The sequence below is a fragment of the Trematomus bernacchii genome, unplaced genomic scaffold (assembly GCF_902827165.1).
Source record: "Trematomus bernacchii unplaced genomic scaffold, fTreBer1.1, whole genome shotgun sequence".
NCBI classification, from domain to species: domain Eukaryota; kingdom Metazoa; phylum Chordata; class Actinopteri; order Perciformes; family Nototheniidae; genus Trematomus; species Trematomus bernacchii.
In genome coordinates, this window is record NW_022987547.1 from 7,293,606 (window position 1) to 7,309,999 (window position 16,394).

General features: G+C 39.2%; 2 protein-coding genes across 3 annotated transcripts; one reads left to right on the forward strand and one right to left on the reverse strand.

Moving 5' to 3' along the window:
- The first annotated feature begins 553 nt into the window (after positions 1-553).
- Positions 554-9,241, forward strand: mat2aa (methionine adenosyltransferase II, alpha a). 2 transcript variants are annotated; one of them, XM_034123309.1, is made up of 9 exons: positions 554-877; positions 2,488-2,565; positions 2,674-2,796; positions 4,889-5,001; positions 5,137-5,280; positions 5,682-5,900; positions 5,988-6,170; positions 6,540-6,673; positions 6,767-9,241. In XM_034123309.1, the coding sequence occupies exons 1-9, from the start codon at positions 784-786 to the stop codon at positions 6,867-6,869; spliced, it is 1,191 nt and encodes a 396-aa protein (XP_033979200.1). In that variant the 5' UTR covers positions 554-783; the 3' UTR covers positions 6,870-9,241. The 2 variants fall into 2 exon arrangements, with proteins under 2 accessions (XP_033979200.1, XP_033979201.1); XM_034123310.1 differs by having other exon boundaries at positions 554-695.
- Positions 9,242-9,680: 439 nt separating this feature from the next.
- On the reverse strand, positions 9,681-16,078 carry LOC117476726 (prosaposin-like). The gene is made up of 10 exons (XM_034123439.1): positions 15,908-16,078; positions 15,735-15,793; positions 14,414-14,488; positions 12,064-12,192; positions 11,860-11,973; positions 11,355-11,435; positions 11,046-11,229; positions 10,407-10,465; positions 10,259-10,318; positions 9,681-10,170 (listed from the first exon to the last, which is right to left on the reverse strand). Exons 1-9 carry the CDS (start codon positions 15,957-15,959, stop codon positions 10,268-10,270), a joined length of 804 nt encoding a protein of 267 aa, XP_033979330.1. The 5' UTR covers positions 15,960-16,078; the 3' UTR covers positions 9,681-10,170; positions 10,259-10,267.
- Between the last annotated feature and the right edge of the window lie 316 nt (positions 16,079-16,394).

Below are 16,394 nucleotides of genomic sequence, written 5' to 3' on the forward strand. Positions count from 1 at the left end.
TTGTAGTATTTAAATTCGTCCCTTATTCACTTCAATTAATTGAGACTTTTCTCAGTTATAAGATTCTTGGTTCCTCGTGGAGGCATGTTAGAAAAACAAAGTTGTATTCAAGAAGGTAACACAGTGTTAGTTATTTATTGTTGTTGGGAAAGTATAAAAGGAGGTGATGTACAAAGAAAACAACGGCAATATTCATGCATTCAGGCTCCGATCGTATCCCACAAAGACGATTGGTCGTGCTTTTTACAGCGCCACGGCTTCCACAGATGAATTTTTTCTTATGTATTTATTGTCAAAGCATTTAATGTATTGCTATCGGGATGTTAAGAGCATTCCATGGAATATAACAAGTGTTTCTGAAGTGAATTACCTACCCTACCTTTAAGCAAAAGTACAAATATTGAACACCACTGTCAAGGTAGAAGCATATCTATGGGTAGAAGGCATGGTAGAAGGATGCTTAACCGTCACTTCCTGGAGTTTTTTTACTCCGAGGGACTTTCACTTTATTAAATTAGAGCACGCCCATTTGCACCACATGGTGTGTGCTCAACAACAACATTGGCTGCAGAGAATTGACTAGAAGGGCCTGAAGAAGTTGTTTAGGCAACAGTCTGACTCAATCTGCACTACACCCTGCTGAGGATACACGTGAAGCAGCGTGCTCACTGAGTGTTTGACAGCAGCAGATCCAGGTAAAGGCTCTAACAACCCTGCACGGCTTCACTAAAACTGCTAACTGAACGGCTAGCTTGTTAGCTTCCCGCCTGCTTATTGGGTAAAATGAACGGCTATCAGAACGGTTTCCATAACAACTCGCACATTGATGAAGACTGCTTCCTCTTCACGTCTGAATCAGTCGGAGAGGGACACCCCGGTAAGTTTGTAATGTATATTAACTGCATTCCTGGAAGTAGTTTTCCTTTATTGTATAATAATTAGCCTGATAGCACCCTGTTAGCCTCTCAAACAAGGTCACGCTGCTTGTTACTCTTAACGTAGCTCAGCGTGTTGTTGTGTGTCAGCTCTCCATTAAGTACCCTGCGCATCATCTCTGTTCCTCTGTGTCGTCACCGTTAACAAGTGTCTATAAAGTAGCCCAGCTGCATGTCATTGAGGCTTGAAGTTACAACATACTTCATAAATGCTGGGGTAATGTTGCCAGCTTATGAAATTTAAGTTGGAGCGTCGTAGCTGAATGCTAACCAAACGGTGGCTAACTGTTTAAGCTAACACGCTGAAGTTTCGTTCAGATTCCCAGCTTCTGGTTCTCCTGCTCTAGAGTGTAAACTTTACTTACTGAATGAGACTTACATTGTGTCTCATACTGTTGTGAAAGCATGTTAGAAAGGCAGGTAAAGCCTTTACGCTGTCTGAAACCCACTTACAACTTTGTCAAACCTATATTCTGTTATGAATAATGCAAAAAAGGGAAGACGTCAGTACGTGTTTTTTATTTTGCCAAAACCTGGACCACATTGAACGAGGTCTCCTACAAAAATGTCCATACTTTCACTGAACTATATTATCATAGATAAGCAAGAGATACATGTTCCACTTGTGAAGTATTTGTCGTATTTGTGAACATGCAAAAAAAAAAGGAGATTTCACTGCTTTTTAAAGGCCTACATCTAGATTAAATAGAACCAGGTCCACATCAAAACCCACAAAACGTACGTGAACAATGTTCTCTATGATGAAGCCTTTTTTTAGAACTCTATTAAACATTATGGTAATTTGGAAACCTTTTAGTATGTGGTTCTGTGCTGCCAGTGAGGCTGAACTAAATGTTAACTTATACACATTTCGGCCTCCAAAGTATCCATTAAACTTCGAAACTGTTCATAAAAACTAAACAAATAACAGTACAGTACATCTTCAGCATACTGCGTTTCAATTTGAGAACATTTTACTGCAGCTTGTACAATACGCTGCAGTTTCCGTCCTAAGTTGGGCGAGCTTCATTGTTAATAGGCTTACCAGTAGTCCTAATTATAGGCAGTGCAGGGGCTTCTGATCATCTGTGGATGTAACAGTCACATACACATTGTTTATAGTTGCAGGAACATAGAAGCACCTAAAGAGATTTCTACTAAAGGTGTGTTTAAGTGTACATTTACATTTACTCTGCATTAATAGAAAGCTGCTTACTTATTTGGAACAAATTCAAACTGCTTCGATCCTCTTAGAAATGCTGTCACACTAGTCCTGAATTGGGTTTTAGGGGATTAATTGCAGTAATAATTGCAGTACATGTCAGGGAGGGAAGGCCTCAAAGGGTTTAGGAATTAGGGAGCTGTGGAAGGAAAAAGGCAAACATTCCTTGTACAGCTGTAGCAATTATTTTATCAGTCTTTTCAGTGAAACATAATTGGCTAACTGGTTTGATAAGGAAATAACAATCAAAGTATTTTTCAGGCCAAAACGAGTTTCCTGCTTTACTGTTTTGTATCATATAAAACTGAATGTCTTTGTGTTTATTTACAGATAAGATTTGTGACCAAATCAGTGATGCTGTGTTGGACGCACACCTCAGACAAGACCCTGATGCCAAAGTAGCATGTGGTACGAAAGTGAAATCCTTGTTGGCTTTGACAACCTTCACCACCTTGTCCTTAATGATCCGTTTTACTTAGTCTTACTCTCATCCACTGCATGTCATTGTGTCCTCAGAGACTGTTGCTAAGACGGGGATGATCCTGCTGGCTGGGGAGATCACCTCCAGAGCCAGCGTTGACTACCAGAAGATTGTCAGGGAAACAATCAAACACATTGGGTATGACGACTCCTCCAAAGGTATGGTTTTAAAGTAACAGTTAAAACCTCTTTCCTAAATACAAACTATAGCAGTTATTTAAAATATGTGAGTATTTAGATTTACACATAGGATTGTATCAATTCACCCTAAAGATTTCCTCGTTTCCAAAGAAGTAGCAGTATTGTCAGAATATGTAGCGAGAATTAAAGTTATTTTGGACTGCAATCATCCCACATAGTGAATGCTTTTCAGTATTGTACAAAAAATCCAGATCTACTTAAAGTATAAATACTACAGTCTAGAAATACTTTCCAACAAGTAAAAGTCCCTGACAAATATCCATACTTAAGTGAAAAGTCAACAATTATAAGCAGCAAAATTGTAAAACTACAAAAAAATGGTATTTAGGTACAGTACTTGACTTAGTGTACTTGGTTATTGTCCACTAGCGCTGTCCCGAATACCATTTTTCGGGCTCCGGATATTCGGTAGTAATCAGCAGCGAATATTCGGATATTCGGCCCGCGCGGGAGGAGGTGCGTAATAATCAGCAGCAAACCGCTTCACGTGTATTTCGGTTTATTCACGGCATTCATTTTGTTATTCTACAGTATTTATAGTTATTTGTTAATGTATATAACCCAATTTGTGTTCTTTGAAATTGAAAAGGATATCGCATTGTGTTTGTTACTTTCGTTGCAGTTGTATATATGTGACCCGCTCTATCGAAATCAGTCGGAAGTCGCAACGGCTCATTTCAAAATAAACGTGGATTTGCGTAAAAAAATATTTTTTCGGGGTTCGGGTGTTTTGTTTGATTTTAAATAAACAAAGTCTTGGCTTTCAGAATATGAAACTTTTATTTCCAAAATCACACGATAAATACATTTGTGAAGCTTGTAAAGGGAAGATGACAGGCACCTCTCACTCGCAATCTGCTCTTCCGCAGCGCCGCTCCCCCTCCCTCCGGCTGAAATTATGAATGTAAGGCATATAGTAATCATAGATAACACGGCAGGGTCCGTTACAGTTTGTTTTCATCTGATTTCAAATAAACAAAGTCTTGGCTTTCAGAATATTAAACTTGTTTCGGCAAATTTAGATGATAAATACAACTTTGAAGCTTGTAACGGCATAATTACAAGCGGAGAACGGAGTAATTTAACGTCACAGCAGTTATAACAACAGCCGGTGTTTCTCGTGAGTGTTTTCCCCGGGAAATAAACACAATATACACAAACGCAAAAATACACAAACACACACACACATACACACATACACACACACACACACACACACTCGCGAGCTTCCCCCAGACCAGTAATCCAAACGGAAATATTTTCCCTCCGGACTATTTTGATCATTTGCTCCGCTAATAATCAATCAGATCGATGGATTCCAGAGAAGAGGAAACTTTAAAGGCCTTTTTCTCAAAATGATGACTCGGTGACAGTCATTATATAATGTGACATATTTTGCTTAATATTTGGAGTACAAAAACAATCCTGATATCATTAGAAAGCTAGGAATCTCCTCTTTCCAACAGTGTATACAACTCAAAATGTGTCTCCGGGTCAATGCGACTGATTTCGATAGAGCAGGTCACATATGTCTTAAGTGTAATTTGGCTTGGCTTCCTATTTTTTATGGACATGCTTTTATTTTGAAGGAGAGTTAGCGCTGTTGACAGGAAGTTGTTGTTGCTATGGAAACAACGTGATGGAGATTGGAGAAAAGTCATATCTACATATGCTGCGAAAAAATAAGAATATCCGAATAACGAAATTGAAACCCGAATAGTACTCCAACGAAAGAATATTCGGGTACAGCCCTATTGTCCACTACCGGTGATATTATATACTAAACTATAATTTTGCATCGTGAAAACTGAAAAAGGGTACATTGAGCGAATGACTTCTGAATTTGAATATAGCAGCTAAGAAAACACTGATAGTCTTAAACAGGTTTGACTACCTGACATTACACATTTTTGAATAAACAAACGTACACAATTATATGGTCAACATGATGAGTGATCAGAGTTTTTAAATAAAAGTAAATATTTAAAAGGGCCTTGCTGAGGATTGTCATGTGAAACAGTTTACTGAGGCTCACGGTCTTGTTCTACAGGTTTTGACTATAAGACCTGCAATGTGCTGGTGGCTTTGGAGCAGCAGTCCCCCGACATTGCTCAGGGCGTTCACATGGATCGCAAAGAGGAGGACGTGGGAGCCGGTGACCAGGTCAGAGGGTTTTTAGATTTATGTTTGAGCATGATCCACAACCGGGTAACTGTAGCCATAAATGTGGTGTTACAAAGTTTATGATGTTTTTCTGACCTCTATTAATGCTGTGGTTTGTGACTGCACCTCTCACAGGGTCTGATGTTCGGATATGCCACTGATGAGACTGAGGAGTGTATGCCGCTCACCATCGTCCTGGCTCACAAACTCAATGCCAAGATGGCTGAGCTGCGCCGAGATGGGACGCTGCCGTGGCTCCGGCCTGATTCCAAAACTCAGGTAGGACAAAGAAATAACACATCATTTACAATGGTGTGTTTACATTACTTATGGTAAATGTGGTATAGACTTAATATATGCATTTGCAGTGCGTACCCTAGGTTTGCTTTGGTGGGATAAGATGGGCTGCCGGGAGTAAAAGGGGTGCGAGGGTTAGTCAACACTAAATGGCACTTTATAAATGATCCCATTGGCTCTAATTGGTTTTAAGCACTGCGTCTCCTGAAAAAACACCATGGTTGAATTTTGTCCTACATGCACGTTTTTACAGCCTAACATTTTTGTAACAGCTAACATATTTGATAATTTACTTTGCAGATTGAGATTGACAATAAAATAGTAAACCAATAAATGTATTATTATCTAATCTTATTCTTTATTGTGTTTGTTGTTCCCCTCAGGTGACTGTTCAGTACAGACAGGATCGAGGCGCCATGCAGCCGCTGCGTGTTCACACCGTTGTGGTGTCTGTGCAGCACGATGAGGCTATCGCTTTGGACGAGATGCGCAGATGTCTGAAGGAGCAGGTGGTAAAAGCGGTCATTCCTAGTGGCTACCTGGACGAGGAAACGGTATACCACATGCAGCCCAGCGGACGCTTTGTCATCGGAGGACCACAGGTGAGACAAGAGCACTTTAAAACTGAATAAAATCATGAAAGTTGTGTTTGTCATAAATGTTCATAACTCCTGTTTTTCTTCCCACAGGGTGATGCTGGTCTAACTGGCCGTAAAATCATTGTGGATACTTACGGGGGCTGGGGTGCCCATGGAGGTGGAGCCTTTTCTGGGAAGGACTACACCAAAGTAGATCGCTCTGCAGCCTATGCTGCCCGCTGGGTGGCCAAATCTCTGGTGAAATCAGGGCTCTGCAAGCGGGTGTTGGTCCAGGTGAGTGTACAGCAAAGTAAAGTGATATCTTGCCCCAAATCGATTTATTACAGAATCAGACATGTAGGCTTATAGATGCTTCCAAAAATGCAATAACAGTAATCCCACCCAAAAAACGGTCTTATGGCATGTGGAATAAAATACGTAATGGTTTACTCCGTTTACTCCAATTACCCCATCACAGAGTTCCTGTTAGTAGTACTAGTAATGCTAATGCATAAAGAATGTAATAAAAAGTGAGAAACCTTGTTGTGTAAAAACGTATTGTATATGCTGTGGTCTCAGCATCTAATCTAAAGTATTATCTAGTAGTATCTAAAATGTCTCTCCAGCTTCACAAAAACATCTTAATGGGTTCATCTGTTTTAGGTAGCATATGCCATTGGGATTGCCCATCCACTCTCCGTCTCCATCTTCCACTATGGGACGTCCGAGAAGAGCGAGAAGGAGCTGCTGGAAATTGTGATGAAGAACTTTGATCTTCGTCCAGGAGTTATCGTGAGGTATCCTGTGGTGTTTAATTTCTCGTTTAGTTAAGATCCCATTTTACACATACTTTTGGTCTCTATAAAACGATGTTTTTATTTCTGCCTTAGGGATCTTGATCTGAAGATGCCGATCTACCAGCGCACAGCAGCTTACGGGCACTTTGGTCGAGACCTCTTTACATGGGAGGTGCCAAAGGCTCTGAAATACTGAACCCCTTCCTCTAATCTTTAAGCGGGCACGAGGTGTACTACAGATAAACCTGTGCCCGTCTACTCCCTCCTTCATCCTCCTTTATCATCCTCCTCCCTCTTCCTCCTCACACACACAGCCACATCAGCGCAGCTTCTACGTCATGAAAACCATTCCCTTTCTCCACCTGTTAGTATTGTACACATCTCTATTAAACATAAAGAGTATTTGAGTTGCATGTATGAAGTTGAACAACCATGCTGGAAGAATTGCGCGTACAGATTCGAGCAGTGCTGCCAGCTTTTGTTTATCTTTTATTCTGGCAGCTCGCCACATTTTGAATCAATAATGGCCATCTATATCCCCGATAATGCTAGTTAAGAATAGAATCACTTAATCTCTGCGGTATGTATTTAAACTTTATTTCTAGAAGATTTCCATAGTGATCCATATGGGTGTTTGCTAGTATTCATGGTGTGCAGGATATTTCTTTTACTACTAGCTTTTATCTGGATCTATTCAAACTGGATCTCACTGTAGTATAGTCATACAAGTGATCAGTGGCAGTTGGCGTGCTCAGTTTTTTTTTCATGTCATTTCCCCTTGCTGTGTTTGGTAACAAGCAGTCAAGTATTGCAAAAAATCTCTGCTCTGTTCCCCTCATAACCTCACCCTTTGTTTGTGTAATTCTGCTGACACAAACAGGATCAATCACATGACTTGATTTGATATAAAATCAGATCATTTTCTCATTCGTGCTGTCCCTTCAGGCCATTGTCTTTCTGACGTTTTACAGAGAAGTCAGAAGCTGCTAATGACCTTGTGGTTTTGTTGGACTGCACCATAAAATCACTACATTTTTGTAATTTATTTTCTTGGTTTAAATCTCATGTGAATGTTCCACATCATGTCAATGTTTCCAAGATAAAGGCGTGGTACACTACACACCTTGCCTGAGCCGACTCTGGGTGTAGCTACAGAGAAACCCAGCTCAGTCGCCTCCAGGCAGGAGCTGCCTTTATTCCAGGGCAGCATCTTGTTTTATAAAATGGCTTTGACTACTGTGGGACCAGTAAGGATGGACAGCTGATTAATGTGTGCCACAATATTATATTTTTTTTATCTAAATATATGGCTCCCCGACACCTTTAGTCTCACGTGCACACAATGTGAAAGGTAGATTTGTATGGTGGAAGATGAGGCCACAGACAAACAGTGCACAGTGAATGTAAGACATTACATTACTGCTCTTGTCTTCCCAGCAGTTGGTGTTGTACTCATGCTGACAGGGGTCCGAATATGCTACTGTTCGGTTTAACTTGAATTGCACAGCACATTGGTTCTTAGAGTTACCAAAAGTGGAAAAGGCCTCTATTTCAATGTTGTGTGTACTGTAGAGTAGTTCCTAAATGAATATTCAGCTTTTCTTTTTCTTTATTATTTATGTTTTTAAAACGGCATTCTTATACCAAACCGTTATGGATGGCACAAGTCTCTTTTTTAAAATTATTAATTAGCTAGTAACTAACCAATAAGTCCTGGCTTTAATGAGGGTTTAGTGCGGAAATGCAGATAAAGTTGGGTGATGTGTGCCAGGGACCCTGGCCAGATTGACCCCGAATACGTTGTGTATACACTGTATATGCATTTCAATGCGTCCCTTTGACTTTACTCTCGGATGAGTATCTTCACAATATATTTGCTAAGCCAGCTGCAAGCCCGAGTGAAGTCGGTTTTCAACTTTAGATCATCACGTTTGGTATTTTGTCTGAGCTGCGTGTCTAAAAAAAATTTCCTCAGTGTGTAGCCAGGTGGCAATGTTTTCTCATATAATACTGACATAAAGATTTGTTTTCTGCTCTGATGTCACTGATTCAGTTTGGCTCCTCTAGCATCGCCTTGTGGATCCTCGAGTGTACTGCAACACAGAAAGGAACCACAGAAAGGGCTGAGAGCATTCCTAATTAAGCTTGTAACCAAGTGATCATTCACTGTAATAACTTTACCTCTCAAATATTTGTTAACAATATGTTTGCATCCTGTTGCTCCTCCACAGACGAGACAAATGCTTGGTTGGTGTTGTACAGAGAAACCAGCCTGTTTACGTTCTCTCCTGTGGTTGGGTAACATTATTTACTGTTCAATCGTTTGTATAACTTGATGAAGTTTCACTGCGGTTGCTGGATGTGTAAAAGTGCCTTTTCTCTTTTGCTGCAATGCCCTTATCCCTATCCCCAAAATATCCTACTCCTTGCCTAATTAAATCCGGCCCGATCTTCTAAACTGATGTGGTAAAATCTCCTGCTTCAACAATTCACACTGATGAGTCTGAGTTGTTGAGTTCCTCTTTCAATACCATTTAAAAATAAACTGCACTCTTCTCTATTGCTCAATTGCTGTCCTTTTGGCTTTTTATTTTGTATCATGAAACGGATGCTGGTCATTTAGTTTTAAGACCATACTCTACACTGACTTCACCTTTACTTTCTTATAATCCTTTAACAATTGAATTGATCATACAACAACAAATGACAAAATGTTGTTTGAAGTATATATACTAAAACATGAACTACAGTATACAGATGCTTCGAAGAGGACCACCTTCTGAGGCAGAGGTGCATTGTAGAAATATTCTGGCTTTCATATGAATACCCATACATACCTTTACACTCAGACAAATAATTTGTGTTTTATGAAAGAATTCACTTCACTTTGAAAGTGAAGCACTTTGCAGTACTTACATTCGGTTTCATGTATTACTAGTTATTGATTTACACCAAACAGCTGCCCATACATTCACAGTCTGACAAAATAATTTACGGTAGAAACATCATTTTTTTTAAGCTGTTTATTGGCAGAAGAGGAGAAGGATGAAGTGATTTTAAACATTTATTCAGATAATTCTCCTGCGATCATCTGACTGTATGAAGGATTAAGAAAATAAACTAAACAGCAGACAAAGCAATGAAACTATGTACATAAAGATTGGTACAAAAATCTTGTCAAGTAAACAGAATATTTGTGAAGACCTTTCATTTTTATATCCTAATCATTCAACTTTCTCTTCCTAGAGTTGAGCTTTGTATCTGTTTGTTAGTACTTTTAATGCCATTACAATTCAAATCACCTTCTTGTTTATGATATTTGGTCAAGCTAGGTCCTGGCAGGCGATGCAAAATCAAAAAATGCACAAGATATCGATCAGTGTCTGGAAAGGTTATTTATCATAGAGAATGGCACGGGCCGAGCAATAAGGGAAATATTTGCAGCTTGCTGGTGAAAGATCTTGGTCGTCCATGGGAACATTGAAATCAGTCCAATCCTGAAAAGAGAAAAGGGAGAAATGTTTCTGCTGCTGTGTTTTCTATTTTTAATAACACAAATGTAAGTTCTAGTAGAAATCCACTTACTTTAACATTTTAAAGTGTGTTGTAACGATTCCAGGCAAATTTCTGACAGTAGAAAACAGTCTGTGGTGTAGAGAAAGCAGAGGTAATCACTACTTAGCATTCAGAAGTTAACCGTGTTTAGAGAGAGTTTTGTTTTTGTTTGACTTACTCCACATTTGAAGGCAGTCTCCATGTCTCTGCACCTGTATGTTGCCAAAGTGCATGGGTCTGAGAGGGACAACAAAAACGGACATGTGATATTTGAATTATTTGTTGATAGAAAATCTATTAATTTTGATCATTGATTAGTCATCCTTTATCAAGTTAATATTTGTGTTTGGGTTTTTTCCTGCTTTCCCACGGGTAAGATGTAATACTGGGATAACTTAAAGATATAATATGTGCAATCTCTACATAAGTAGACATGTGTTGTATTTGTTCTTGAGTTGTGTGCTTACTTATACCAAATGTGTCCAAAGATGGTCAAACATGGGAAATCGGAAACTTAAGTCAAGTAATGGTGTGTTTCATTTGGCCACCTGAAAGCCCCTTTGCATGTGTTTTGGTTTCCTGCAAGAAGGTGTCATAATTGGACTTTTTCAAGTTTTATCCACATTTTTATGATACACTTTTAGGATGTTGGTCGTTTTTGACATTACGTTGAAAACCAGATAAGGCATTCAGGCCCTACTTTTTGATATTAAGTTATCCAACATCAAGCTTGTATGTGGTTGATTTAGAGAACCCTTGTTAAAATAAGTTTGAAGATGAAGCCCTGCACACATCCCTGGGGGGGAACCAGACTCACCCACAACAGGAGCTTCCTGCCCGCCACACATATGGAGCAGAGTGCAGATGGTCTGAGGGGTGGCTTGGCTCACAATTGCATCCAGCACAGTCTTGCTAAACTTGCCAACGATGTCCTCGCACTGATGTCTGAACTTGGATGGCAAAATATGACAGATCTCCCCCAGCAGCTTGATCACAGCATCCTGCAAAAGTCATAGACGTCCTAAAGTCGTCAGTGCTGCCTAGAGTTATCTGCATGTCTGTGTGGGTGTGCAGAACAAAGGGATATTGTTTGTGTGTGTTCCTTGACTGCATGAGCGTGACTCACCTCAGTCCTGTCTTTTGGCAGCATTTCCTCCAAAGTCTTGATGAGTAGAAGGCAGAAGGGGCATGTGACTGTGGGCTGCACCTGACACAAACAGCAGAGGGAGTAAAGCCCAAAGAGCCTGTCAACACCTATGGTCCATATATGATATCATCTTTTCAAATGTGTCCATTCTAGCAGAATCAGAATTAGGATATTTGCCAAGTAGGTTTACACATTTAAGGTATTATCTTTGGTGTATAATGGTGCAGACATAATACAGTAAAAGGAATTTAGTTGGAGAATTGTTACAAAAACTGTTTACAAATCTAAAACGAGATAAAATAAGAAAAAATTGTCCAAAAAAATACAATTTCAATGTAGCAGGGCTGTGCTGTTTTAAAGATTGTGCAGAAATGTGCAAGGTTCAGACTATTGCATATAAGTAATGGCTCAGAAGATGTAACAAGATGTGTGTTAATGTAACGTATACTGTTTATTAGAGGAGTACTTGCTGTACTTTACTGACATTTTCGTTTGTCAGAGCCAACTGAAGGAGTTCCTTGACCAAAAAGCTGCGCATCTTCTCCTGCTCGTCACCGGAGCCACAGAGACCGATCGCATTGCAGACATCTGCTGGTTTCTACAAAAGATGTGATCAAGACATAAACCTCTCTTTAGCATCAGACACACTAAAGGCAAACTAGAGACTATATGACACACGTTTACTTACCACAAAACCAACAATGAAGTTGAGGGCCACTGGGAACAGCTTCTCCACCTGGTCTTTGCAGACTTTGGCAGTGGTAGCTGGCCCAGGCAGGAGGTCACACACATGTTCAATGCCATCCATCATCTTTTTCTGAAATACAGTTCTGCATTAGGTGTGTGGTCTTTAAAAGGGGTGGAGAGTAACTAGTATTTTTACTCAACTGTACTTAAGTTAAACCTTGATGCAACTTACTTGAGTATCTCTTATTTACTACTTCTACGATTTTTTAAAACTTTTTACACCACCACATTTTTTCAACTGTCATTTGTATCATCTTTAAAGTAGACCTATCATGCTATATTTAAATGATATATTGTAGGGCCATACCTATATAAGGTATATTTATACGTTTCTGTTTTCAAAATACCAAACAGATCATGCATTTTAGCCATGCCTCATTTCGCTCTATGTGCTGTTTGCTGTCTACGGGGCTGATTCTGTGAGATCACGCCCCCCTGCAGGAGAGGGTAGCCGTGCTCTGATCAAGTCAAGAGGGGGAGAAAAAAAGATCTCCGTCCTCCGTGTTTTATTTATATATACAGTCTATGGTTTTATTATATTATTATAGGCCTATAGAGTCGTTATTCATTTGTTTTAAAGCTCAATAAATAACAAAGAAGACCTTTGACCGGCACTTTTCTAATTTTGTCCGGAAGATGGGAGGGAGAAAAAAACCACAGCGGAGAATAAACAGAAGGGTAACCATGGTAACCATGCGCGGGAAGTCTTCTTCGCTGCTTTTGTGGCAGACTACAGCGCCACTTACAGGCCTGGCATATGTACTACAGCGTCTCCAGCGCTTTCGAGCGGCAATGGCCGGCCGTGGCCCAACCCCACATTCCCCTGATAGGTGGAGAGTTGGCCCAATAGCCGTAGCGCTACTTTCCTGACGTCAGTAAAGTGTTCAAATCTGGATCAGTTTTTATCAGATCCGTTGCAGCCCCTTTTTTAGAGATTTGGGTATGGAGGAAAATAGAGAGGGTTGTGTTTTCTGACACTTGGTGAGTTCCCTGGAACACCGGGGACACATATTCATGTATAAAAGACGTACAAAAGTGCATTTTGCATGATAGGTCCCCTTTAATGTTTAATGTTGTTTTTATAGGCAATCATTTAAGCTTTGTTAGTTCCAGGTTTAATATGTGCAATAAGTTCATTTCAATAAATGTTAGCCCACTGTGTATTTGAGTTAGACACCCCTGGTTTACAGCAAGGTCTTGTTAGGGAATAATTTGCTTAGGTATTCAACCTTCGACACAGTTCATCATTTTCTCTTCTCACTGTCTCCTTTTCCATTACATAGGTCTACAGCCTTGGGTATTGCTGCTATCTCTCTTAAGGAGGGGCAGCTTGGGCGCATTGTTGTTGCCAGTCTATGACAGAGCACAAGCCGCCATGAGGTAGTTTACTGTTCAGGGACGTAGGTTCCCTGGCACAAATTCTTTTCTATGGACGAGAGCTCTAGTTAGATTCAGGGTCCATAATTGTTTAGTCTCACTGATAAAGAATGTTGATTATCACACTCCGAACTAGTTAAAACATCGAGCTGCAGAAGAGTTCTTCAGAATTGGTTTGGCAACTGCTGTGTCAACTCGTGACACACCACCTGTCTTGTCAATTCTCCGGCTGTAACTCCAAATAAACCACCAGTGTTTGCCATCAAAGCTCCAGCTCTCTGAGTCCTGTTTCCAATTGCTTCAGAAGTTTCCCCCACAGGTCTCACATTGTTTTTCGACTTATAAATGTAATTTTCCAATGTGACACTCAAAGTAACAGGTTCTATTTTGTACACGTCCTGTTGTTCCATCTTTACTTTGCCTTATAAAGCACTATGCATTATTTTCAATATTGGTAAACAAAATGTTTCTGGGTATTTATAATTACTGAACTGAACTCTTTATTCACAATTACAGTTTTATCTCCAAAGACCAGAACGAGCTCAGAGGAAAGAGGATCTTTGGGGTCAGGTGAGAAACAAGAAAAACCTGTGAAATTTCATTTAAACTTTTTGTAGAAATAGAAAAAAGAGAAGTGGTTTTGCATAAAAAAAGAAAAGAGAACCTTTACTTTGTGCATGCTTGAATACCACTGTAATGCATGCCTGATCTCAAATGATTTGCATCTCTGAATGTCAAGAATGATTTTCAACTGATAAAAGAACAGGTGGAAGTTAATGTTTTATTATTGGGTGAAATGTAGCATTTGAGATGCACTGTGTGTAATCGTGACTTGAATATGGACAAAACTAATATCAATTATATAATTAAATCCTCTTGAACACTTGTACTGCTTAGTTGACTTGTGTACTCACCTGGAGGTCTGCGTTGGAGATCATGTCAACAAGGAGTTCAATTATTTTAGTGCAGTCCTGGCAGACATCCCCAGTCTGAGTATAAAGTAAAGACACCTCATGAAAATATATAAACATCTGAAATAGATTTGAACACTTACACATTCCAGGTTCCTTATTCTAAGTTGATGTGAGCATGAGATACATTTGTGAAAGGCACTTCTTGTTATTTTTAAGGTTTTTTGTATGATTTACAAGGAAATAACTAGTGTATGGCTGTATCAGTTCCGCTATGGTCACAATCGAAACAGTATAAAACCATGTGAAAGTTGTGGAGCTTCAGCCATGAAGAGACTTCCTGATTTTGAAGAAATGCAAATCTCAGTTCTCTTAGTAAGAAGTCAACCACGTCTTTACATGTGTCTAATTGCTTTTAATTCATGTGAACATTTCCATTAATTCTACATTTTTTGCTAAAAATGGAATGATGGCCTTGAAGTATCATATTGTCCTCCTGAAGCACTACCATAGCTCCTCCAAAATAGCATTGCTGAAAAGTAACTAATGTTTATGTAAGTACTGTACAATTGTTGATGCACTTGCACTTTCCTTTACACTTTTCTTTTTTATTGTACCCTCAATAATTGTATTCCACTACAATTCAGAGAAATAATTAACCTTTTACTCAACAGCATTCATTTGGTGGATATACATATTAGTACTTTACATTTTAAGATTTCTTTTTACATTTTTTAAGGTCAGTGAAATACAATGTATAGTTTTTAAATCAAAACTTTTACATGTGACTCGACAGTGTCTAGTTGTGGCCTGTTTTAAAGAATGATAATCACTCTAAAAATCTGCCATGGTTGAACTACCTAACTGTTTTTAATACTGGTATAATAAGCTCAACATTTGCCACCTTATACGATTATGTATTGATGCGTCAGTATTAACTGACTATTAATGTCCTATTTACTACTATATCTGCCCTAGGGGCAACACACATACTTTTGCGTCGATACTTTAAGGACATTTATTCTGTTGAGTGTTTTTCACTCTGCTATTACAGTATCACTTTGTTGATTTTTGATTACTTTTACTTATGTCAATAATATGAACACTTCTTCATTCACTGCAAAAGGTTGTTAAATGCATTACACCATACAATTTAACCACACAATACAATTTGTATTTGCATAAACTATATCTGAGTGTTCAGAGTTCTTAATCAGTAGGATATGCAATGCAAACATATTGTAAACCTCAACATCATAATCAAGTGTGTTTTAATTCCAAATTATATTTTTGTTGCAAGAAGTTTTTTAAATGATGTACTTACTGCTCTCTGGTCGTCAGGAACACTTTGCACAGCATCAACTTGCAAAGCTGAAGCCAAAGCTGCAGGGGGAAATATTCTTAATTAATCTTCCTCATTGTTACATGTCTTATCTCTCATTTTTTGACGATTGACTTTGTTAGGATAATCTTAGTAAAATAAAGTATAAGTCTCACCACAGCCTTCAAGACAAACGGCGAGAAGCAGAGCGATCTTGAGCATGGCCATCGTCAGATATTTTCAGGTGTTTATCTGAATGTCCCTCCTGAGGTCTGCACAGGGGAACTGTGAGTGCAGCTTATATTTATCCGGGCCCATCGGGCACCTGTAGCCCCCGCCCCCCCCGAACAGCTTTAAGACTTCATGTAAGTGTGATGAGACTTGTTATCAACAAAGCAGAACCGTTTTTTTCTCGGCCGCTCAATAATCTAATATTAGTTTCATTCGCGAAGTTTCATATTCAGTTCCTCAAACAAAGGGGTACAGACTTTAGATAGTTTTGTACGTAACTCAGATGTGTTTACAGAAGTACTGCTACAACATTCAAATGTACGAGGCTGCATTGTCAACTATAGTATAGTATGTTTATTCTAGCTGTGTATTCTACCATATATTTTGCAGTTATAATGTCCATAAAAAAATCAACCACGACCAACGTTCACT

What these genes read in the sequence shown, in the direction of transcription:
- mat2aa (XM_034123309.1), top strand. Translation starts at nt 784, where the DNA reads ATGAACGGCTATCAGAACGGTTTCCATAACAACTCGCACATTGATGAA. An exon ending in AGTCGGAGAGGGACACCCCG is followed by an intron (nt 878 to 2,487) that starts GTAAGTTTGTAA and finishes GTTTATTTACAG; the next exon opens with ATAAGATTTGTGACCAAATC. An exon ending in TTGTCATCGGAGGACCACAG is followed by an intron (nt 5,901 to 5,987) that starts GTGAGACAAGAG and finishes TTCTTCCCACAG; the next exon opens with GGTGATGCTGGTCTAACTGG.
- LOC117476726 (XM_034123439.1), bottom strand. Translation starts at nt 15,959, where the DNA reads ATGGCCATGCTCAAGATCGCTCTGCTTCTCGCCGTTTGTCTTGAAGGC. An exon ending in CGTTTGTCTTGAAGGCTGTG is followed by an intron (nt 15,794 to 15,907) that starts GTGAGACTTATA and finishes TTCCCCCTGCAG; the next exon opens with CTTTGGCTTCAGCTTTGCAA. An exon ending in AGACTGCCTTCAAATGTGGA is followed by an intron (nt 10,319 to 10,406) that starts GTAAGTCAAACA and finishes TCTACACCACAG; the next exon opens with ACTGTTTTCTACTGTCAGAA.